Here is a 24,428-nt window from a genome sequence, read left to right as displayed (position 1 = left end):
TTCTTCCAGTGAAACAGTATTTATAAGTTCAAATGTTAGCAACATATTGATGTCAGTGAAAATGATCCCATTTCCTTTAATGGATTTTGAACAAAGCTGTGTAAAATAAAACAGTAAACAGTGTAAGCCGTGTAAAACAATAAACATGATATTGCAGCTGTACAAATGCACACTCAATAATATGCATCACATTTTGATATGCATACATCTGCTTCATGACATAATTGTAAAATATATATCTTTTTTAAAAACTGATAATTTTGTTTTTGAACAGAAAATAATATAGGACTAATATAGGATAATATTTAGTAGCTTACGCAATGCATATACAAGCATATTCAGATTGCTATATGCAAATGTTTGCTTTTGCACACGATTTTAAATTTCACAAACATTTCACATTATGAATTAGCAACTGAACACTGACTATCCTCTTCAGCATGCAGCACAATCACTGCGCGTAGCAAGGTGTAGCAGTTCAGTATGTTACCATGGGAACAGAGAGGACACAGTTGTGATGCAGGTGATCCACTGTCATACCTTGATCAGACAGCAGGTGGAGCCAGAGCTATAAACAGGGAGAACACTAAACAAATCCAAACAAACACCATCACATGGGTGGGCAAACTGAGTTCAATGGGTAGACTTCTTCAGCCTTCTCTGAATCATCTGTGCCTATTAGGAAAATAATACCAGTTCAATCAGAACAGCAGGGACTTAGTCATGGTTTAAGACTTCTGCCAATATGTATCTGCAAAATGCACTGAATGTCAAACCCAAGACCAGTCGAATGTGGCTTAATTCACTGAACACTGAATTATTGTATTTACTCAAACTAAAACTCTTATAAAACAAACTCAAACTCTTCTGCTCAAACTGAGAATGACATGACAATGTCACATATTGAGGGCTGGATGATCTACACACACTGAACCACAGGGCACAACCTCTGAATCTGTGAAACAAGTTTACATCAGCTGAGCTGTGTGTTTAATTGGTGTTTACATCAGCTGAGCTGTGTGTTTAATTGGTGTTTACATTAGCTGAGTTGTGTGTTTAATTGGTATTATGACTGCAGAGTGCTTCAGAGGGAGGTGGAGTGGATGTGTCTCTCTTTGAGGGAGGTGGAGTGTGTTCTCTTTGAGGGAGGTGGAGTGGATGTGTCTCTCTTTGAGGGAGGTGGAGTGTGTTCTCTTTGAGGGAGGTGGAGTGGATGTGTCTCTCTTTGAGGGAGGTGGAGTGGATGTGTTCTCTCTTTGAGGGAGGTGGAGTGGATGTGCTCTCTCTTTGACATACTCACTTGAGGCAGCTGAGTAGTTACTCGACACAGCAGTCTGGGAGTCCTTATCTGGAACACAGACACATTCCAATCAGAAAAGAGATCTGTTTACTGCTTTTATAAATGGAATCTTGATAATTTGGCCCTTTTTACAATTGACACAAATTATTTAACGTCAAAGTGAAAGCAGATTTCTACAAAGTAATGTTAATTAATAAAAAAAATATACATGTATAATGCAAAATAAGAGACTACATAAATATTCACACCTTCCAGTCAGCATTATGTATATGCACCTTTGGCCACAACAAAGCATACCTGGATAGGTCTCAGTTAGGCTTGCACATCTCAATACTGCAATTTTACTCCATTTTCTTTGCAAAACTTATCAAGTTCTGCCGTTCATAAAATCTTCTACCAAGTCTTAGTTCTCTTGCAGACTGAATCAGATTGTCCTCCAGGATTTCCATATATTTTGCTGAATTAAAGAGAAACTATGCAGTTTGGGCAATTTCTTCACTGTTTTCTTGCTTTTTGCTCGCAGGTTTCTCTGCAGAGCGCCCCCTACAGTTTCGGAGTATATATTTTATGACACTCCTCGCTCGGTCAGTCTGCCGGTTCCTCTTTCCCTGTTCCTCCGACAACGGTTCACTCGCTTTCTGCTTGTTTTCGCTGGCTCTGCCATGACGGATGTCTGAGAAACTCCATGGCTACCTTGTTCTAGCTGGTGCCTGGTGTGTAAGTGTGTAGTGCAGTAAAGCAATTTGTTACATCGCGAGGCTGCAAGACTTTCTGCCTCTGAGGCCGTCGGCCCAAAGTTGCAAGGGTGGTTTTCCGCTCACAGGCGCTAGGGGGAAATGAGACGGCCACCGTTCAACCCGAAAAAAGTCATATAACATTCCAATGATTTTGAAGCTGTTTAGTTAAGGTAAATTAAGCTAAAAAACAGCATAGTCCCCTTTAATTTTACTTTTACCTTTGTAAACCTTCAAGGGCCTCCTGTCGAAAAGTATCCGCACAGCATCAGACCATTAAATCTTCTTCCATTTGACCTTGGTGTCTTCACATGTCAACTTTAGTTGAGATTTAATAAGAGCATTGCCACTCACCCATAGAGTGTTGACTGGTGAAGAACTTGGGCAAAAGTTGTTGTGCATACATACCTGTCAACACTCCCGTTTTTTCCGGGTTTCTCCCGTATTTGAAGGTCATCTCCCAGCACCCTCCCGTTTTGTTATTTCTCCCGGAAAACTCTCATAATTTGCATGGCCATCAAACTTCATTTTAAAATCATTGATCCATTCAGGTTGCCAGGTTGTGTATGAAATACACCCTACACATACAAGATCACTTAGTTTAAATTTCAACTGTTTTGTCATAGGCTAAAACCTGGCAACCCAAAACCCAAATAAGGAAGCGGGTGCCAACTGCGCAGCCTGAGTCTCGTCGAGAACTCACTCCAGAACTAGCTGTTGTGAAATTGTTGGGAATTTAATCTATTAACACATCACATAAACTGTTATTGAGTGTTGTTGATACACTGAACTTGTTCCCTCGGAACCAAATCTGACAGCAAGCAGCTTTGGAGTTTTAGAAGTAGGCTGCACACAGGCAGCTGGTGGATACACAACTGGCATGCGTAAGGTAATGGTAAGGTAAAAGCAACGACCAAAATGCAGTGTTGAAACACGTGTATGAAACTTATTAAATATGCAAACACAGATCCGGTATAAACACTGCCCCCCCCCCCCCCAAAAAAAAAAATCTCCCGTTTTTGGAAAGCTAAATGTTGACAGGTATGTGCATAGTTTCTGCCATCTCAGCTGTTGAAGCTTTTAACTTCTTCAGAGCTGTCATAGGTGCCTTGGTGGCCTCCCCCCACCATTATTCTTCTTGAATGGTCACTCGGTTTGTGGTGACGGCCTGCTCTAGGCAGATTTGCACATTTGCCATATTCCTTACATGCCTTAATGATATATTTCACAGAACTCCAGGGGATGTTCAGTGACTTCAAAATGTTGTATCCATCCCCTCACTTACGCTTGTCAATAATCTTTTCTCTGAGTTGTTTGGAGTGTTCTTTTGTCTTGACCTGTGACTGGACCTTTCAGGCGCAGGTGTCTTTATATTACTATACATTCACTGCACTCAGGCAATCTCCATTTCATAAATTCTGAAACTATAAGCACCAATTGGCTGGAATGTGGTTGATATAGGTCAGCCACTTTAAGGGGGGTGCAATTTGTGATAAATCACAATTTATACAATCGCTTATTTTCCATTTTATATTTCTAATTAATTAACATTTCTTTGTAGAGATTTGCTTTCACTTTGACATTAAAGAGGGGGGTTTTTGGACATTATTGTAAAAAGGCCAAGGGGGTGAATACTGTGTATAGCCACTGTATTATAAATGTCCTTGCAGTTGCAGATTGTGGTTTACATATCAGAGGAAAAAAATCATAACAGAGGAAAATATTAAGTTTCCAAACATTATCTCATGGCAACAGTCAAGACAAGAAGGTATGATTGCTTGTTATGTTAGTTGAGTGGAGTAGACAATATATTGTACTTACAGTTATAGCCAGTTATAGTTTAGCAGTAAACAATCTAGTAAAAAAAAACTCAAAATCACCTACCTAGCAATGATTATGACTTTTAAGCAAAATCGTTTTCGAACCTGCCAGGACATAGTTGTCTGAATGATTCTGAGAAGCTACTGTATTGCTACTTTGCAATAACAGTGACAGTTGTTTTACCTTTCGTTGTTTTCTTTCTGATAAAGAAGCCGATGGCTCCTACCAGGCAGCACACACACACAGCCACCAGTGTAGAGGATGCGATGGCCGTAGTTCCCAAGTCCCAATCACCCTCTGCTAAAAAAGCAAACCAGGAACACTGAACAAGCACACCAACAAAGCATATTCCTACTATGCCAGTCTATTCAATACCTAAAACAGTGGAGACAAGAGACACTGGACAAATACCAATTCAACAGAGCCAATGACATTTCAAAACCCGTGTCATACCCAAATCAATGTCCAGCTTGTTGTCCAGGCTGAGGTGTTCAACTGTGCAGGTGTAGTGGTGATGCTGTAGTTCCTCTGCGCTGACCTCCAGGCTCTTCCTCATCTGGTACGTCTCATCTCCATTAGGTAGCAGCTCCCCCCCAGTGATCTGGTGGTCAGACACAGACTGGCCGTCTCTGAGCAGGGTCAGGTTGATGTGACGGGGGTAGAATCCAGTGGCCAGACAGGTCAACAGAACACCAGTTGAGCCCTTCTTTTCACTCTGGAGGAGCCTGACTCTGGGCTTCACTGTGGGGGGTGGGGAATTATTTCTTTCTTTTTTGAGTTGTGTTTTTATTTTTTTTTAAATAGGGATGTAACCAATGTTATGAAACAACATTGCAATATCATCAGTACCCTCTAACCCAGTTCCCAGTAGTGTGTGTGGGGGTAACCATCTCCACACATTTAGCTCACATTCTGCTTTTAAGCCTATAAGTCTGACTTTATTTTATTTTTTAGGTAAACTGTAGCTTTGAATCATCATTAATCAACAACTGAGTTGATTGTAAAGGAATATCCATTTCTGAAACATTTGGCAGTATAACAGTTAAAACTGTTTCTAAAATGAGTTGACATCTCAACCATAAAATGTGCCAGGAATCCCATTTTCACTCTGGCTGTGACCTGTTATCTACAGTATGTGTCCTAACTGTGTCCAATATACCCTATGCCAGAATTTAAACTGTATGAATTGGTGGTTTGGATTTTTTGATACATTACAAATATTGCCTAGAACACAGCATGCACCCATCTAAAGCACACAGCAACGTTTTTCTTTGCAATTATGCTCTCTTTTTTGAATAATGTTATGTTTTTACAGGGTAGTTTGTCAGTACCATGTCATAGCACATTGCAGGCATAATCATTGACAGAAATGAACTAGGCGTAGGCGTACAGAAAGCTCAGAGAAAGCTCACAATTGTCAATCATACTTTACCTTTTTTCAGCACTCGATTCCTATCTTTGGCTAGATGCTTTTTGAGAAATTTGATACAGTTGGGTTGATATACAAATTTGTACATAGAAGGGCCATTCAACTTTGGAGTCCATAATGCACTCTCACTGTTTGTCCACTTCCGGTTAAAGTGAAGAGTTTCATGATCTACATCAAAATACTTTCCTTCAACAGTCTCTCCATTGTAAGCATCTGTACTAATCATCAATCCTGGTTTATCGTCGCGCAGTAGTTCACATCCAGCAGCTCTCTGATAAGTGTAAATCTCTGGGGGAAAAAACGAAACAAAGATGAATGTGTCTGGTTTCCAAGTGGATACACAGATTGCATAAATTGTTTTAAATAAACATTTGCAATGACATATTTAAAACTATGTTTTCCCTAAATTAAAATCCATGTGAAAGACATTAGTTTAGGTTGCACAGTTGGTTTGATGTCATGACGTCTATTGGTTAGGGAACATGATGGATTGTTAAGAGAAGGTAGAAAATCTTTTGTTTTTTAAAAGAAAGGTTGCATGTAAGCAAGAGTTCCCGTACAAAAGCATTCCACACAATGTCTCAGTGAATTTATCAATGGAATCCATTCACAGCATGCTGAGGAAAAAAATAAAAAAAAATAAAAAAAAAAATTACAGTAAAAGTGGGATTCACCCTAGCCTGGCTAACGTCAGACCTCATCTCACTGAGATGGGGTCTGGGAACTAGACATTCATTTTCTCGTATTTGAAACGTGGTTTACGAATGCCCAGAAACACATTACCGTTCACGTTTGATTGATCAGCCGCTGTGTGAAATCCCCTACTTAAAGCACAAGGGATCTAACATCTCTCTAGTGTATATTTGACATCTGTGTTGCACAGTGGGTTTGAGGTCTTTAATGTAATGATGCTTTAATGTAACATGCCTTTCCCCAGTCCATCGGCTCACCATTTGTGTGGTTGAAATACTTGCTCAGATAAGATGCTCGATCTTTCAGGCGTCCATGTACATATCCAATAATGGATCCAACATAATCCATTTCATCTTCATCAACACTGCTGTTTAAGGCTTTATGAATGAATGTGTATAATAATTTGTGTTTATTGGAATCATAGTACCCAAACACAATATCATCCAACATCATATATGCTGAGAATTCTGGAAATGGAGTTCTTCCTTTGATGTATGTTGACTTCATCCATAAGGAGTGAGAACCTGAGAATGGAGGCACATTCAAGAGGGTGTTAGCCAACACTGACATGGGAACAGCCAGCATGAGGTACATTCAAGAGGGTGTTAGCCAACACTGACATGGGGACAGTGAGCATGAGGTACATTCAGGAGGGTGTTAGCCAACACTGACATGGGAACAGCCAGCATGAGGTACATTCAAGAGGGTGTTAGCCAACACTGACATGGGAACAGCCAGCATGGAGAAACCACAGATATGCTATAACAGATAAACAATTCAGACCAACACATTGTAAACAAAACAAAAGCAGCAACTGAGCATGTTACTCATAACAACTCCTCAGAATTCACACTGCGTGTGACTGCAGTTAGACTGTTCTATATATATATAGCCTACAGTCTATGGTTCAGATCATACCAAACAAGGTAAGGGGCGTTACCCAACTTGAAAGCCCATCTCACTGTAAGAAAACAGAAAGGCAGGTTCAATGCATTTTGGATTATTCACCAGTGGCGGGACAGATCAAACAAGTGGTGCTAAAATATTGGCATATAATACAGTCAGACCCCACATGCCCAAAAAGCCTCCAGGCGCCCCCAAAGGATTATCTACAAGAGGCCACGCAACATCAGGGACTGTGTAGTGAAGGCAGACTGTCCACCAGCGCCAACACCACAACATTTTCTAAGCGACATTCCAGATGGAAATTACCCTTGTGGCCGTTGTGCACAAGACAGCTTCACATACAAATGTCACTCCTTCACCCACCCAACAACAGGAAAGAATTTACATGTTGAAGGTAAAATCACATGCAGCACTACCAATGTGGTTTACTTGATCAAATGGCCCTGTGGGAAAGCCTATGTAGGTAAAACATGCCAGGCCCTGAATATAAGAATAAGTGAACATAGGAGTAACATCAGAAACAACAATGAAAAGAGCCCTCTGGTGGTTCACTTTAACCAATCAGGACACCCACTCTCAACCTTGAGATTTATAGGGATAGAACATGTAGAACAACACCGCAGAGGAGGAGACACAGACAACCTGTGCTTCTAAAAAGAGAGGCCTTCTGGATCCACCACCTGGGAACTTTGGCCCCAAGGGGGCTCAATGAAGATTTGGACATTAGACCCTTCCTCTAATATGGACTGATAATATGGACTGTGACCAGTATTTGCATTGATTACTGAATTTTACATGATGAACTCTATTTATTATAGATGAATGTATCTTCAGACATCTGTTTGTGTTATTGTACAAAGTTTAAGGTTTTATCTAATGTTTTTATTTGGCTTTAGTCACGCCACAAGCTTGCATGGTGTACCTGCAAGGGTTAATGAATCACTGAGCTGACTCCACCCCTCTAGACAGGTGATTTAGATCATGTACCAAGCCTGTGTTTGCAAGTGAATCTGAGGAAGACCGCAAGGTCAAAACGTCATGTGCCAAATAATGAGAAATTAAACTCAACAAAAGAGTACCAAGGAGTCCCAGATAGCACAGGGGCGTTGAATCCACGTTGAATCAACCTCCGCCGCTTCAAACAAACGTGGATTCAACGCCCCTCAACGCCCCTTTGCTATCTGGGGTGTGCAAACTTTTTTCCTGAAAAAAACTTGACCTTTTTTTGTTCAGCACCTGGGATGTGCATAAAGTCTCCTTGGAGGTGAATCAGATCATACCAATGCAAAATGCTTCTCCAGCAGTGCAATCGCAGGTAACGATATCTTAACATTTTCAGATACCGCTGTTCTGAGCATACTAAGCAAATTGGCCATTTGTAACTTTGAATCCCTCCTCACGTTAAGCTATGGTCCAATATGTGTTCACTAAAAAAACAAGTAACATTATTTTCCGGCTAATTAATAAATTGTCATACCGAGGTTGTCGACCTAGCAGGCTAGGTGACATTTGCTGCCATTCATGCAAAACTAAGCAAGAGTTAACGTTAATGAAACTTAACACCGCCTTCTCCCAGTGACTGAAGTGTATTTAAATGAAGTTGCAATGATGGTGGCGGAGCAGAGCCCTTTTACTTTACCTATCAACTGGCTACTGCTAGCATGATTTAGCATGCTATAAGCTAATGTACTTAGCATCTATGAAAGAACAGCACATATCTTTTTTCAAAAAGAATCTGTCACAACTAACAACGATGTCTCTTACAAACAACTACACAATATATGACTATCAATATGTATTTAATCAGACTGTGATAAGATATAGCCTAATAATACAGCAACCAGGGCTCCGAACCGGTTCAAGGAACGAAAACGAAAACCCGAAAACGAACGGAATTTTACGGAATTTTACGAGGAGCGGAAACGGAAACGAAAACAAAATGGTCTTCAACTGTTCCGGAACAGAAACGTTATTCTGAAATCCACAAAACCGGTTAATAACGTTTTTTTTTCGTTCTCTATATAACAGCCTAATAATTTGATTTCTGCAGTTTGAAAAAAAAAAAAAAACGAATAAATGGACCTTTGGTCCAAATGTGTATATTTTGTCTTGCTGTTGTAATGTAACCTATCCGTCTGCCACTTCGGATCTTAGGCCAGCTCGTAGCGTAGGCTACTGAAACTGATTTGGAATTTGTTTGTAGCCTATGCGTAATAGCCTATTTTGCCTGTCCACGCCTTGTCGTTTTAAAGTCGAGATTTGAAATGTTTGCGCAATTATAGCCTATTCTATGTAGAAGAGTTAAACGGGAAATTTGAGATAGGCCTTGTCAGCAACAGACAGGTTCGTTTATAAACAGGGTTGGAATTATAGCGCAAGCCTTTGAAGATCTCCATATGGATAAAACTTAGGCTATAACCAGGTAAGGAGTTTAGCACGTATCCAGAAATATTTTTGATAAGAAATTATTTATAGGCATAGGTTAGGCCTACAGTAAGTCTGTAGGCTATGGGATGGATAGCCCATCTGAATGTTTTTGGATGCCGCCTGTGATTTATTATTTTTGGGCATAGCTACGGTATAGGCTAAATCAAGGGGAAATAATGAGTAGCCTACGTCTATTCTCAGGTAAAGTCCACAAAAATAGACTTGATAGGCCCGCCAAACACTGCCGGAACTTTAAGAACGAACGATATTTTGCGTTCCGAACCGGTTCAGGACCGATATGTTGGTGGCGGAACGCATGCAAGAACGAAAACGTTAAACATAGGCCTACCTGAACCGTTCGGAACGGAACGTTTGAAAAATAATTTCGTTTTCAAGCCCTGACAGCAACACTTATTTAGGTAAGATTACGTGACTAACTCAGCTGTCGTTAAAATAAGGGAGCGATGCCGTGGTCATGTCTGCAGCATAGACTGTAAAAAATATGGACAAAGCGTTGGGTCTGCAGCCAGCCAGCTGTCAATCATAGGTGTAAACACGCCCTTTTTAGATTTGTTAAAATAACATTAGAAAAATAATTTCAGTGAGAAAAGTAAAATTGTGTGTATTGAAGCATCTTGAAAACTATTTTTTTGAATAAAAAGTTGTAGATGCAAAATAGTTTTAGGTGAGAAAAGGGACACGGAAAGTTGGCTACTTTGCCATCGAAATACATGGGAATGGGTGGAGTTAAGCATTGTACTGCACACAGCCACCAGGGGGCTCTGGACTAGCGCTCGCATTACTCTTGACCAGAGCCCGTTTACGGAGAGCTGGAATCGGATCACTCCCTATTAACTCCATTGTACCTGCAATCTGTTGCAGTTCCGCTAGGGGGGGGATCACGAATAAGTGCAAAAACAATGGGGGTCTATGGAGCTAGACGGCTAAATTTGTCTCTTTCACCTGGTTGTCGTTGAAAAATCGAAGATTTGATTGTGGTTTCTACAAGCTCAATATGGATTATAGGTCAAAAGTTGAATGAACGAGTACTTATGTTCTTTTGATTTCTTACAGGTTGGGTCGTTGTTGCCCACAACACACTAGCTTTCTGCTAATGAATGACATCATTGAAATATTTGAAAGGCTTTTTAGAACAAACATGTGACTCAAAAAATGTAATACTTAGCTGTGTGTATTTTCTCTGCCCCCTCTTTCGAATGCAACATTCAAATTTCTGTTCAAAAAATTATATCCAAGAAAAGTGTATTTTGAGGGGTACAGCTCCATAGACTTCCATTCATTCTGCACTTATGGTGCTTTCGAGATGTCTTGTAAATCATCGTACAACCACCCGTACAACATGTAGGAATGAGTGGCTTTAGGAACGCCTTTCTCTCGAGCCACGAGGGGCATTAGCAGGAGGCTAGTCATTGTTACCCAACAAACACAGGACGTCCCCCGGACCTTATGCCGACATTCACGACGTCCCCGATTGGTCCCGAACGTCATGTTCTCTAGCGGACGTTCCGGTGACCTTATTGACGTCCGGAGCAAGTTATCGTTTGGTTATTGCGTGACGTCCGGTGCAGGACGTTCTGGGGACGTCACCGTCAGGTCCCTCTGATGACATTTGCATTTGGTCATTTCAAATACCTAATACCTCCTAAGGACCCGACAATAACGTTATACCGGGGACATGGGGGGGACGTTTGTTTATTCACACATGGCAGCGAAGTTGAGAGCACTCTGGCTACCGCCTGCAGGACGGAGACATCACATCCATGCACGACTTCACGTTACACGTCTGGGGATGACTAAAGTATCTATCTATCTAGTCACCAGTAGCTGCATTAGCCTACCGTAGTCTAAGGCATATCATACAGTTTATGAAGTTGTGCGTCTTAGAACCATATGTCTACTTTGCTCATAGACGCACAGCTTCATAGACTGGGGAAAGGGTTGTTAACGTTAAACTCAAAATGTATACATACATTTTGAGTTTAACGTTAATGTATAACGTTACAAACTAGGGAAGGGATTTTATCAAATTCATGTTAGCTGATGTGATGCTTGGTGTAACGTTAGCAAAGTCGCTGTTCTTAGCTTCTAGCTTAGCCTACAATGCGCATTTCTTCAGATAACTGTCATTACGTGATGCATGTAACATGCTCTAAATAGGCAGTGGTTTATTTAACGTAGTCACGTACTTATTATCTGTTTTATTTTCAGAAACACACACACGGCCGAATTGGGACTGAACCGACTTTTGGAGCTGAATACGATGCAATAAAACTAGAGAACTGTTAAAAACAGACCACTAGCATTTGTTTAGGGTTGTCTAGCAACAGAAGTGACTACTTAATTTGTAAAGCAAAACGATCTAGCTCTACATTGCAGAAGAATTAAGGATACTGCTTCTTCATGACTTGTTTAAATGTCATTGTAATTTATTTGAAGCATGCTCGCGTTTAAAAGGGTCACGCATAGCTGTCCCCGATGTTACAGCAGCTCCTTGTGGAAACAGCAAAGAGTGCACATATCCGATGAGATTTCTAACGAGGAGCAGAAGCTCTCTGCCTCACCAGAGCCTTACTATTTATTAATAAAACAATGATATAGAATAGAAACATCTGGAATCTATTTATTTCATCTTAAAGTTGGCTACAAAGAGCATTCATAGCCTAGAGAAAACAATACATTTTTCTTTATCTGCAATGTTCCAGGAAGATAGGCTTACATTTATAGGCTGTCCCTGTTTGATCACAGGTCCAAGAAAATGAGTGGATATAACGTCAATGCATTCTAGTTATGTTTCATGTACTTTATTGGGGGCCAAGCAGCGAAGCTGCGAAGGCTCCCATTGTGTTTCTACGTTTTCCTATTATTATTATTATTCCGTCATGGAAGTCTATGGCAGCCCATAGAACCGTCTGGAAAAAGTTGTAAAACTTGGCACACAAATTAGGCACAGTCCCATGATTAATTTCACCAAGTTTCAAGTTGGCACCTCGAGCACTCTAGCGCCAACAACAGGCCAAAGTTGGACGTGCGTTCATACAAGTAACTTTTGACCCGTTGGATCTATTATCAAATATGAGGTATCGTTGGAATCCTTGGACCAAGCTGAGTTCAACGCACCCTATGACGTAATTTTCCGCCATGATGGATTTTCCGCCATATTGGATTTAATCAAAAACACCTAAAAGTTTTCACAGATCACAAAGTTTGTCCGATTGACACCAAACTTGACACACATAATCTTCAGTCACATAATCTTTAGTCTTTAGTCCAAGCCTCAAAAAAGTTATCCCATTTTGTCTTCAAATCTAAAACCGTTCGCCCGTAACAGCCAATCATAATTGGCGGCGAAGCCACCAAACAGGAAGTGAAGTGATATCTCAGCAAAGCTTTCACGTATCAAAACAAAACTCGGTACATGGGGTCAGGACCAAATAAGGAGGAGGCTCAATAAATATAATGACTTTTGACCTATAATTAGCAAATTTACCTTTTGGCCTGTAACGGTTGTTGTGTTTGGAATTAAAACTTACTAATGGTGATTGTTAATACTATGGGAGGTCGTAAGTCCTACAGATGTGAATTTGTGATGTCAACGTAATTGATCCGGCCGCCATATTGGATTTAATCAAAAACACCTAAAAGTTTTCACAGGTCACAAAGTTTGTCCGATTGACACCAAACTTGACACCAAACTTGACACACATAATCTTCAGTCCAAGCCTCAAAAAAGTTATCCCTTTTTGTCTTTTGTCTTGCCGTTGGCCCGTAACAGCCAATCAAAATTGGCGGCGAAGCCACCAAACAGGAAGTGAAGGGATATCTCAGCAATGCTTTCACGTATCAAAACCAAACTTGTTACATGGGCTCAGGACCCAATTAGGAGGAGGCTCAAGAAATTTGGTACATTTTGACCACTGTGTGGCGCTATAATCACAGGAAGTAGGCTCATATCTAGGGTTGGGCACCGAAACACGGTTCTAATATGGCACCGGTGCCGACGCAAACGGTAGTAACTGCATCGAATAACAACGTGGATTTCGGTGCCTCATTTCGGTGCTTAAATAGCGTTTTTTTCTATTTTTTTTTTTATACGAGGCATCACTGCATGTCATGCGCCATCTCTAACGTCTTGCTCTGATAGCAACACATTCAGATACAGTTAGCTAACATAAACACTGGATGTATAAACCAGAGGGGTGCACCACACACAAGTAGACAGTGTTTGACAGCTTGCGTGAGCCCAGGTAGCTTACTTTAAAGCGATATTGCGAGCTCCTGTCAAAATCTAGCAGTGGGCCTAACTACAAGCAAAAGGCTATGAAACAACATCAACAGTAGCCTATATGTTACACAATATCCTTGCTAATGTGCTAACTGGCATTTATTTGAAATGTTATCAGCAAAGTTGTAAGGTGAAAACTTTATTTCACGGTGTGTTATGATGGCATGATATTAATCTTTCATGTGCATGAGGCCCATATAGCATCACAATGAATATGAAGATCATGTTAAAAGTTAGCTGGCAAAAACATAAATATGAAGGTTACATACCTGATGTCATTGAGCTGTCAAAGAGGCTACGAAACCATCTCCAGTAGCCTACGTTATCGCTAATTAAACTCAGCTGACTGGTTTTAGCGCATAGTTGCTGTTAAAATGCCTGCTAGCGCTGGGAATCTAAACACTTCAACACCGACATGTAGCCTAACATGTTAAAAACTATTGCGTGTTATGGGTTAAGACATATAATTTCTTGAAGCATTTGGGAACACACTGAATTAACTGGAAAGTAGAGTCCCTGTTAGATTATCTTGCTTGCAAATGCCGTTGTCCATGACCTGGCAGTTCTATGGCAAGCGGTTTTAACATACCTTATGGCAAACCGCCTACACTGGGTAAACTTGAAAGCAGAGCTTACCATTGTGTGTGCATGCGTGGCAAGCTGTTTTAACATTTAAATGTATTATTCGTAGGAGCAATGAGATATTGATAGTAAATATAACAGTTCAATTTCATGTTCAAATTTGTCTTATCAATAAAAAAAGCAATTCATGCTTTAGACTATTTTAATTTAAAACATTTTAAAAACAAAGTACCGGTTCAGGCACCGTTTCGGCACCGGCACCGTTTTAAAAGTATCGATTTAGCACCGGTATCGGATAAAACCCAAACGATACCCAACCCTACTCATATCTCAGCAATGCTTACACATATCTAAACCAAACTTGGTACATGGACTTGAGACCCCATCCTGAGGACGCACAATAAATTTGGAGTCTTTTGACCACTAGGGGGGCGCTATAATCACAGGAAGTAGGGTCATATCTCAGCAATGCTTTCACATATAGAAACCAAACTTGATATATGGACTTATGACCCCATCCTGAGGACACACAATAAATTTGGTGACCTTCGTCCACTAAGGGGGCGCTAGAGATACAGGAAATTAGCTCATATCTCAGCAACGCTTTTACGTATCGAAACCAAACTTGGTATATGGACTCAGGACCCGATCCTGAGGACGCACAATACATTTGGTGTACTTTGACCACTAGGGGCGCTATAATTAGGAAGACTTTTTCGTATCGACACCAAACTTGGTACGTTGATTCGTGAACACATCCTAAGGACCGTTTTGTGAACACATCCTTTGGACCAGGATTTGGTGTGCTTTGACCACTAGGGGTGCTAGGGGTATTATTAACACTTTCACTATAATTATTATTAACACTTTCACCGATTTAAACCAAACTTGGCATATGGACTTAGGAGTACATCTTGAGGACACACAATAAATTCGGTGACCTTTGAATCCAGTCCAGTCCAATCCAATTCAATCCAATCAAGTCCAATCCAATCAAGTCCAATCCAATCCAAAACACAACACAGTCAAGTCCAGTCCAATCCAATCCCAACTCCCGCTCAACTGCTTAACTGCTTGGCCCCCTCATTGCTGCTTGCAGCTATATTTTCATGTTGAGTTTTGCTTCCCAGCATGCATTGTGATTCATTTAGTATTTTTGGCTATTATTAGTTTTTAATATTTTGAAACAATATATAACAATTGTAGCCTAGGCCTACTCTGATGATGTTTTGAACAATATGCTACGGGATATGCCCATTAAAACGTCGTATTAGTTTATTAAGAAAATGACACCGTAGATGTGAAAGCAGCCCATCCTAGCCCGGTATAAATGTTCATGTCTACTCATCATTAGTGTAATGCATTCGGAGGAAAATAAACGTTGCGCGCATAACGTCGCGGTGACCATTACAGGACGTCCTCTCAAAGTCTCGTGGACGTCTTTTAGACCTCCCGAACAGAGGTCCGCGGGACGTAAAGGGAACCCTACACAATGTCGAGGAGGTGACGTTCGCCAGGGGACCTTTAGGGGACGTTGCCAGGACTTTATTTTGTTTACTGGGTATTGTTTTGTGCTACATGTAGCCTCTAGCTAAACGGCTGGAAAACAAATTGTTACATTGTATTGCAGGCTCAGCAAGACCGTGCAATGCATGAATTGGTGACCGGATTGAAGCAGCAATGTAATCTAGTGTGTAAGAGCATTACATCAACATTAACATGACCAACACAGTACATATGCCACAAAAATACATGTCATCTCATCTCAATTATGGGCGCAGCCATAGTTGTAAGGTCGTTTGTTGTAAGATCGTTCGTCCACCTCGGGGTACCCTCAAGTACTCCGAGGTAAAATGGGCGTGCCTGCCCAAAATGCCGCAAGAAAGCTTGGTAATTTACACTTTCCAACTCGGGCGGCGGATTTACGAGACATCTCGAAATCACCATTATTTGTGAGTGCCCTAACGTGGAACCAGAACAGGAACTGCAACCAGTTCAGAAACCGGAAGTTTCCTGAGAGTGGCGGATTTCCCCTTATTAGACATTCTCTGTCTTGACCAGACGGCACAATATCCAGTTCTACAGTCTATTGTAAACACTTGTGTGCCTCTAGTGCTTGAGAGTGCTACACTATAATGGGTCTCTGATAAATGTAACAAATTGGGTGCTGCTTCGAACTTCAGTATCAACTTATTCAGCCCACCAAAGTGATGCAAGCTTTATACTCTCTTTTTCAGCGTCAGTTGTTTGCTGTGGCAATGCATGTGCTAGGCTATATTTAGCTTGTAGGCTTGGGTTTTGGTAAAGGGAGTTTAGTATGGAGATGGAGGGAATATTAGACTGTGCAAGCTCTTATAGAATCACTATATGTGCTATGAAACCCCAAAATACAGATGTATGCAAGTTACCACAAAGAAGCACATCATTTTCAAACTGACTTCATTAGTTTGCTGATCTCTCTCTTTTTCCTGTTTATGCCTTTTTTTTTTTGGTAATCCGACTTGGTTTTCTTGGAGAAAGACATTGTACCAGCAGCACAACAATTATCTGCCCACTACTAGCGATGCTCAACTACGTAAACAAAATGAGATACCTTATGAATCGTTGTGCAGGCGGACCAAACCATTTTGAGCTTTAGCAAGGGAGAGTGAGAATGACCTTAGACCTTGTCAAACTCATATTAGGTAGTGGGCCGGATTTGTTGGAATGAAACCTTGTGGGGGGCGTCATTGTTATGGTCATTATCATTTCTCTGTATCAGAGTGGCGTTTGATTATCACTTATGTGCAAACAAGTACACAGTAAAGTACTGCTGTCACATACTGCTCTTTCTCTCTTGAAATGCACTACTTCCATGTTAGTTTTTCTGCTTATTTCTTGCTGAGGATGGTTTGTAGTGCTAGGTTTAATCAATTTGTCATATCATAGAAATATTGGTTATAATACATTGTTGAAGAAAACTGGATGTGAATTTCTTTTTTTTCTGACTTTCCGTTCCTACCAAAAACATCTGGGGGGCCGTTAAACCCGCTGGCGGGCCTGATGTTTGACACCCCTGCCTTAGACAGTCTTCACTATTTTTTTGTACAAAATTTAGTCAGTCAAACGTTACATTTTGTCTGACATTCATTTTGACATTTAATTTGGAAATTAAAATATTCAGGTAAAATAAGATATACCAGACTTTTCAAGGGCCCTCTCCTACGTTGAGGCCCTGTAATCAGTCCCACTTTTCCCACAGTCCGAGGCCCTTGGATCTGCTGAACTCCTTTACAAATAAAGTAAACTGAACTGAAACTCAACATGGGCCTGCCTGCCTCAGATGCCTGTGAGCAGCTTTTCAGTTGTACTGGATTACTGTTCACTGCAAAGTGAGCAAGGATGAGCACAACTAACTTTGGAAATCAACTGCTGCTCAAACTTAAAAGAGAACTCTGGCGATTTTTCACATACAGTACTGTATATCTCCGTTTCAGCAGCCAGCAGCTAAGGTAGCCAGGCAGCTACAGCGCTACACTCTGGGGGGCATGTAGCGCTGTAGAATGTAGTGCTGTAGCTGCCTGGCTATTTTAGCTGCTGGCTGCAGCAACTCGAGCTGGGTAAAACCGATTGTTTCGGGGGTCCCCCCCCCCACCACCACCAGAAAAAAAGTAACTAAGTAACTTTTACTTAAAGTACATTTTAAATTAACTACTTTTTACTTTTTCCACCTCTGCTGATAGGTTTAACTATAGATGTATTAAGCATTCAAACTCGTAATTCTGATTATTGAAAAACATTTAAAAAAGCAGGGCTTTGAACCAGAATTTTTTGCCAATTGGTTCTTTTTAAACAGAAACAGTATTTTAATGTTTCCGGTTTTGGTTCCCACCCTAAAATTGTATAAGTATAAGTATAAGTATATATACTCTTTTGATCCCGTGAGGGAAGTGCTAACCAGTAGGCCACGGCTGCCCCTCGGCTGGGAATTGATGTTACCGAACAAAAAAAATATTGTTCCTGAATCGGTTAATAACGTTCCATGTCAGCTGTCGGACAAAAATATATGTATGCTTTCAAACTGGCTATTAATAGTCACAATATTGTCTTTTAGACTCTATCCTACAGCAAACATAATAAAACACTAGGCCTCTGGTTTATACAAGCTGCACCAGTGTCTTCCTATAGCCTTTAGCCTGAATAATTTCCTGGTCAAACAAAAAATGCTGTCATATATACAGTATATTTTTGGTGGGTACTGTAATATTGGATTCTTAGATGCCTTCCCATTATCTACAGTAAATGCCAAAATGAGGACTACAGTGGGTAGTAGGTAAGAATGGACACTTCATTCACGAACAACGTGATTCATGCAGCTGCGTGAAATGTAAGTACAACGGCATAAGTCCGCTGTGGCGTTCCGTATTAAGTATTCTGTATTAAGTTTTTCCAAATAAATTAAAGCAACACTATGGAGTTTTTCAACCTACATAATATATTTCCAAGACTTACAATAGGTTCTACGGCATACCTCACTCCCCCCCCCCCCCCCACCCCCGTTTCCTCAAATTCGGACATGAGAAAAGCGTTTGTTTGCAGGCTGTCACGTATGTATGTTGTTGTCATGGCTGAAGCAGTAACGAAACCGAAGAAGGCATAGGTTTTGTCGGAGGAAACTAGAAAGAGAAAGTGACAGAATCAAAGGCCAGACGAGGATCAATATCAGCGTTTGCTCGCTGGCATGAGCTAAGGAGGAGGGGTGCCCAACCGATGCTGACTTGGTCTTCATGCTGTTGGACTACGACATGCTGTTTCCCTCACGGGATCAAAAGAGTATATATACTTATACTTAGTAAGTGTAGGCCTATTGCTTGTATACTATCTCTAGTTTTTCGAATTTGTTGTCTGCCTAGCGGAAGCTATCTTCATGAATCTAATGCTAGTAGACGAGCGAATTATCATTCTGGTAGATAGCATTCTCATTCTGGTTTGAACATTGCAATCGATGACATGCAAATCGCAAATTATATAGACTTTGCCTAACCAGCTGGCTAGAAATTATTAAAGTACTCGCATAGGCACTGATAGGTTGAAGCTGGTGTTGAAAACTTGTTACAAAGATGGCAATTATGCTAACTCCTCTTGCTGCATGTATGATGACCAGTCAGTCTTAAGTGTGTATAATTTATTTACGGAATTATCCGGAGTAAAATGCACTTTAGATCAATTTACGGATGATTGGGAGTACATACGTTGAGTTGACATCAAAATCATGTCATTCGGATGTGTTTTGAGAAAGTTCGATTTTACCGTTTTTAGTCAAAACTCGTTAGCCTGGAAGTGACCAGGGCAAGTCATTTCGCCGCTACAAAACGCTATTTTTATACCTCTTCTACAGTTCCAAACAACACTACACTTACGTGGTAGTGAGTAGAGGATCCCTAAAGCCAAACCGAAGTATCCCGTGGTCTTTATGGGGTCGGATAGAGAGTCCAGAATGAATTTCATCAAGCCAGTACCTTTCCGGAAATGTTGCTGCTGCAGCTGGCGTCTTTAGGGGAAAGTCAGTAGGAGTTGATTTGCCGAGTGTGGAGTAACATGCTCTGGAAATTCACAATTTCGTTGCCATTTAAAAAAAAAAAAAAAACATAGTCCAGTCCATACAACTTCATTTCAATTTCGAAAGAAATACTGGACTATGTTTTTTTTTTAAAAAAACGGCAACGAAAACTATGAACCGTGTTTAAATTGGATATATGCAGCAAACAAGTGACTCTTACTCTTACATTGACTTCCATTGTATTAAAAGAGTACCACATGTGCTGCAAAGTGGTACTGCAGATAAAGTACAAATTCAGTAGATTTATAGACAATATTTTTCAAAAATCTTATCTCAATAAAGAAACTCAGCAACAAGCCCAAATTTTGGGCAGATGATCCTCACATACAGAATGATATATGGTAAAATAAAAAATAAAAAAATCCTGTTAACTGTCCACGTGGTGAAATGAGAAGATGAAAACGGGCTTTTTGATAATCAAGCCCAATTTAATAAAAATGTGCTGACAATATGATAATGATAACAACGAAAGTTGCATGGACATGACCTTATAATCCATATATGAGTGGGAAAAAAATTGGTGAATTTGCATCACATACTTTTTCAATGAGAAGCCCTCAAAGGTGATTATGTTTTTTCACATAATGAATTTATAGCCATTTTCAGAGCTTTGCAGAGGGGGAATTGATTGGATTTTTTTAATTCAACAGGAAAATGTACTTCTATTCACATAGTTTCACTAATGTGCGTGAAATACCAAAAGAGCTAATAATGTTGGAAGTTGAACAAAAACGATTGTTCACCACAATGCTTAAAATGACTTGAAACTTCAAAGGGCTGTAGTTTTGGAACCATTAGTGATACAGATATACTATTTAAGATTTATGTATAGGTTTGGTCTATCCGATTTTTTGGGAGAGGGTGACCTGTCAGCCACTGGGTGATTTGACACGAAATGACCCATTACTATGCTAAATAGCAAGGTGCATACAATTGATTTAAAATGTTGGGGGAGGTTGGGTAACCGTTCCGCCGGGACACTGAAGACGGAGTGGCTAAATTAAGTCAAAATGATCTTTGAGAGAGCGCTAGGTACGTTTCTACATACTAAAATAATACCTAATAAATAGATTTTCTGATCTTAAAGGTACCCTAAGCGATGTTACGCGGTTTCTAAGACATTTTTTGTCACATACAGCACACATCACCATCACCACCTATCCATCTGCGAGCTGCCTGTGCCCAGAATACATTGTAAAAAAATGCAGTCTCTGTGGACAGCCCAGGCTCCAAAAATAGCAAAAACAACTGGGTCCAACCTGGACCATAAAAATATAACAAACTTCCAGCAAATCCCCAATGAGATGCGTGTTTATGAGAGTTTCAATAAGTATAAGTATATATACTCTTTTGATCCCGTGAGGGAAATTTGGTCTCTGTATTTATCCCAATCCGTGAATTAGTGAAACACACTCAGCACACAGTGAACACACAGTGAGGTGAAGCACACACTAATCCCGGGAGGGAGGGAGTAGCAAGCCAGCTCTCTGTTTTGTTTGAACGTCAATAGAAGTGACGTTACCCAGCATACCCAGCAAATCTAGATTAATAACACTAGATTTAATGTTTTGCAGTGCAGGGTTTCTGCTACCACATGGATGGGAACAATAACTAGGTGCTACACATTAGCCTTACAGAAAAGATGTTCTTAAAAGGTCAACTTTCGATCCCCAGGGTCTTCTTATTGCGAGCGATCTTGGGGCAAGTGGGACCGGTGAACATGAACATGTTGCCCCTTTAAGGGAAAATAATAATATAAAAAATGCCTTCTTGCCATATTGGCATTAGGCTATTAATCATCATTATTGAGGCTACTGTATATTGTGCTCCACACCCCAACAATATAGTGTGTTTTTACTCCAGGTATCTTGAACTTATTTTGAACTCTTTTACTAAATTACATGGACTGGTCATACTGCACTTACAAACACTGCCCCCCCCCCCCCCAAACACACACACACACACCTTTTCTCTCAATCTATTTAGTTTCTAATTATTTTTCTCTATCCTTATAAATAGACACCTATGCACAGGACAGTTGAGCAGCTACATGCCATTTCACTACATGATTTGTATAACAGTATCTCTATGTATGTGACATAAAAATCCTTGAATCCTTGAAGTCCCACCCGTGCAATGTGCTTGCTTGAGGATCATGTTTGAACACTTGGAGATTGCCCGGAGGTCATGCCTGAAAACAGCTTTAGTCAAATCCATCACCTCTTAGCTACTTACTGATTGTTCCACATGACAAGTAATGGATAATGGACGACTGTGTTCGGTTAAGGTATGTTAGAGGTGGTAATGTGGTCACAACACTATTGTCCCACACTTACCTTGTGTTAATTCACTGAAATAACTTCCACCTTTTTGATTGCTAAAACTGTCTTTTTTCTTTCTGACAAACACACACACACACACACACACACACACACACACACACACTGCTTCTGGAGAAAAAAGTCCCAAGTCATTCACAATAATTAAATGTACCTTACCTGTTTCATAGCCGCATGACATCTGAAATAATGACAACAACAAAATAAGTTTCTTCATGCTTTGGCTGTTCTGATCCAAACATATGGTCCATGTAAACGACTGGGCACAAATGTGAACAGTATGACAAGTTCATAAACTGTATAATCCTGCCCACTGAAAGAAGATCTACTTCTCTTTTAAAACCACTCCCTCTGGTAGTACAGCAAAACAAAATGGAGGACATTGGACCAATCCCAATGGACTGTTATACTAGTAGGGCATGGTTTATAAACCATAATAAATAAATAACCATAAACCTGTTAGACAGGTCACACAGACATGCACAACAAAAGATCTGTTGTGTGTTGTGGCGTTGTGTGCACAAGACAACACTCAGTGGAGCACACAGAAATAAGGAAATGAAAGAGTTGAACAAAACACTAGGACAGAACAGGAACGTTTAAAACAGTCCAAAATCAGATCTCCAATCAGACAGATGCACAAAACAACTCACAATAAAAAACAGGCCACTGCAGGCAGACAGGACACATGCAAAGGCACAAGGGAACAGTGCTTATTGCACGGTCAGATGATGTTGTGTATAGCACTGGCGTACCCCTAACCCAGTATAGTACACAACCAGTACAGTATAGGGTACCCCTAACCCAGTACACAACCAGTACAGTATAGGGTACCCCTAACCAGTACACAACCAGTACAGTATAGGGTACCCCTAACCCAGTACAGTGCACAACCAGTACAGTATAGGGTACCCCTAACCCAGTATAGTACACAACCAGTGCAGTATAGGGTACCCCAGTATAGTACACAACCAGTACAGTATAGGGTACCCCTAATCCAGTATAGTACACAACCAGTACAGTATAGGGTACCCCTAACCCAGTATAGTACACAATCAGTGCAGTATAGGGTACCCCAGTATAGTACACAACCAGTACAGTATAGGGTACCCCAGCATAGTACACAACCAGTACAGTATAGGGTACCCCTAACCCAGTACACAACCAGTACAGTATAGGGTACCCCTAACCAGTACACAACCAGTACAGTATAGGGTACCCCTAACCCAGTACAGTGCACAACCAGTACAGTATAGGGTACCCCTAACCCAGTATAGTACACAACCAGTGCAGTATAGGGTACCCCAGTATAGTACACAACCAGTACAGTATAGGGTACCCCTAATCCAGTATAGTACACAACCAGTACAGTATAGGGTACCCCTAACCCAGTATAGTACACAATCAGTGCAGTATAGGGTACCCCAGTATAGTACACAACCAGTACAGTATAGGGTACCCCTACCCCAGTATAGTACACAACCAGTACAGTATAGGGTACACGACCAGTACAGTATAGGGTACCCCAGTATAGTACACAACCAGTACAGTATAGGGTACCCCTAACCCAGTATAGTACACAACCAGTACAGTATAGGGTACCCCAGTATAGTACACAACCAGTACAGTATAGGGTACCCCTACCCCAGTATAGTACACAACCAGTACAGTATAGGGTACACGACCAGTACAGTATAGGGTACCCCAGTATAGTACACAACCAGTACAGTATAGGATACCCCTAACCCAGTATAGTACACAACCAGTACAGTATAGGGTACCCCAGTATAGTACACAACCAGTACAGTATAGGGTACCCCAGCATAGTACACAACCAGTACAGTATAGGGTACCCCTAACCCAGTATAGTACACAACCAGTGCAGTATAGGGTAACCCGTGGTCTACTGGATAGGGCTTCGGGCTCTTAACCGAAGAGTTGCCGGTTTGATCCCAGTAGGAAAAGTTTCCAGTAGGATAAATGTAGGTGGTGGAAGTGGTTGATACTTGGCCTATAAACCTGATTGATATTTGCATAACCCAGTATAGTACGCGACCAGTACAATTTAGTGTAACTCTAACCCTAAATAGTTCACAACCAGTACAGTACATTGGTTTCAATGCACAGTCCACATGCACAGTGTGTGGACAATGTGTCAGGCTGTGTTTGTACATACATTATGTCTTGTTAATAATTTACACCTCCGTTAGCTTTAATGAGTAAACCTTTGATAATAACATTAGATCTCTTCCCTTAGTCATAATGTAAACATGGCCCACACGTTGGCCACCACAC

General features: G+C 40.7%; 1 protein-coding gene across 5 annotated transcripts; it reads right to left on the bottom strand.

The window, feature by feature from the left end:
• Positions 1-56: 56 nt before the first annotated feature.
• LOC121715171 (major histocompatibility complex class I-related gene protein-like) lies at positions 57-22,449 on the bottom strand. 5 transcript variants are annotated; one of them, XM_042100614.1, is made up of 7 exons: positions 22,293-22,449; positions 6,235-6,501; positions 5,288-5,572; positions 4,309-4,596; positions 4,039-4,152; positions 1,301-1,348; positions 57-675 (listed from the first exon to the last, which is right to left on the bottom strand). In XM_042100614.1, exons 1-7 carry the CDS (start codon positions 22,348-22,350, stop codon positions 611-613), a joined length of 1,125 nt encoding a protein of 374 aa, XP_041956548.1. In that variant the 5' UTR covers positions 22,351-22,449; the 3' UTR covers positions 57-610. The 5 variants fall into 5 exon arrangements, with proteins under 5 accessions (XP_041956548.1, XP_041956549.1, XP_041956550.1 ...); XM_042100615.1 differs by having other exon boundaries at positions 57-568; positions 4,039-4,155; positions 22,293-22,448; XM_042100616.1 differs by having other exon boundaries at positions 4,039-4,155; positions 5,471-5,572; positions 22,293-22,447.
• Positions 22,450-24,428: the final 1,979 nt, after the last annotated feature.

Source organism: Alosa sapidissima, chromosome 8 (genome assembly GCF_018492685.1).
Source record: "Alosa sapidissima isolate fAloSap1 chromosome 8, fAloSap1.pri, whole genome shotgun sequence".
Classification (NCBI taxonomy): Eukaryota; Metazoa; Chordata; class Actinopteri; order Clupeiformes; family Clupeidae; genus Alosa; species Alosa sapidissima.
The sequence above is the reverse complement of the archived record's forward strand: the minus strand, read 5'-3'. Positions and strand labels throughout refer to the sequence as shown.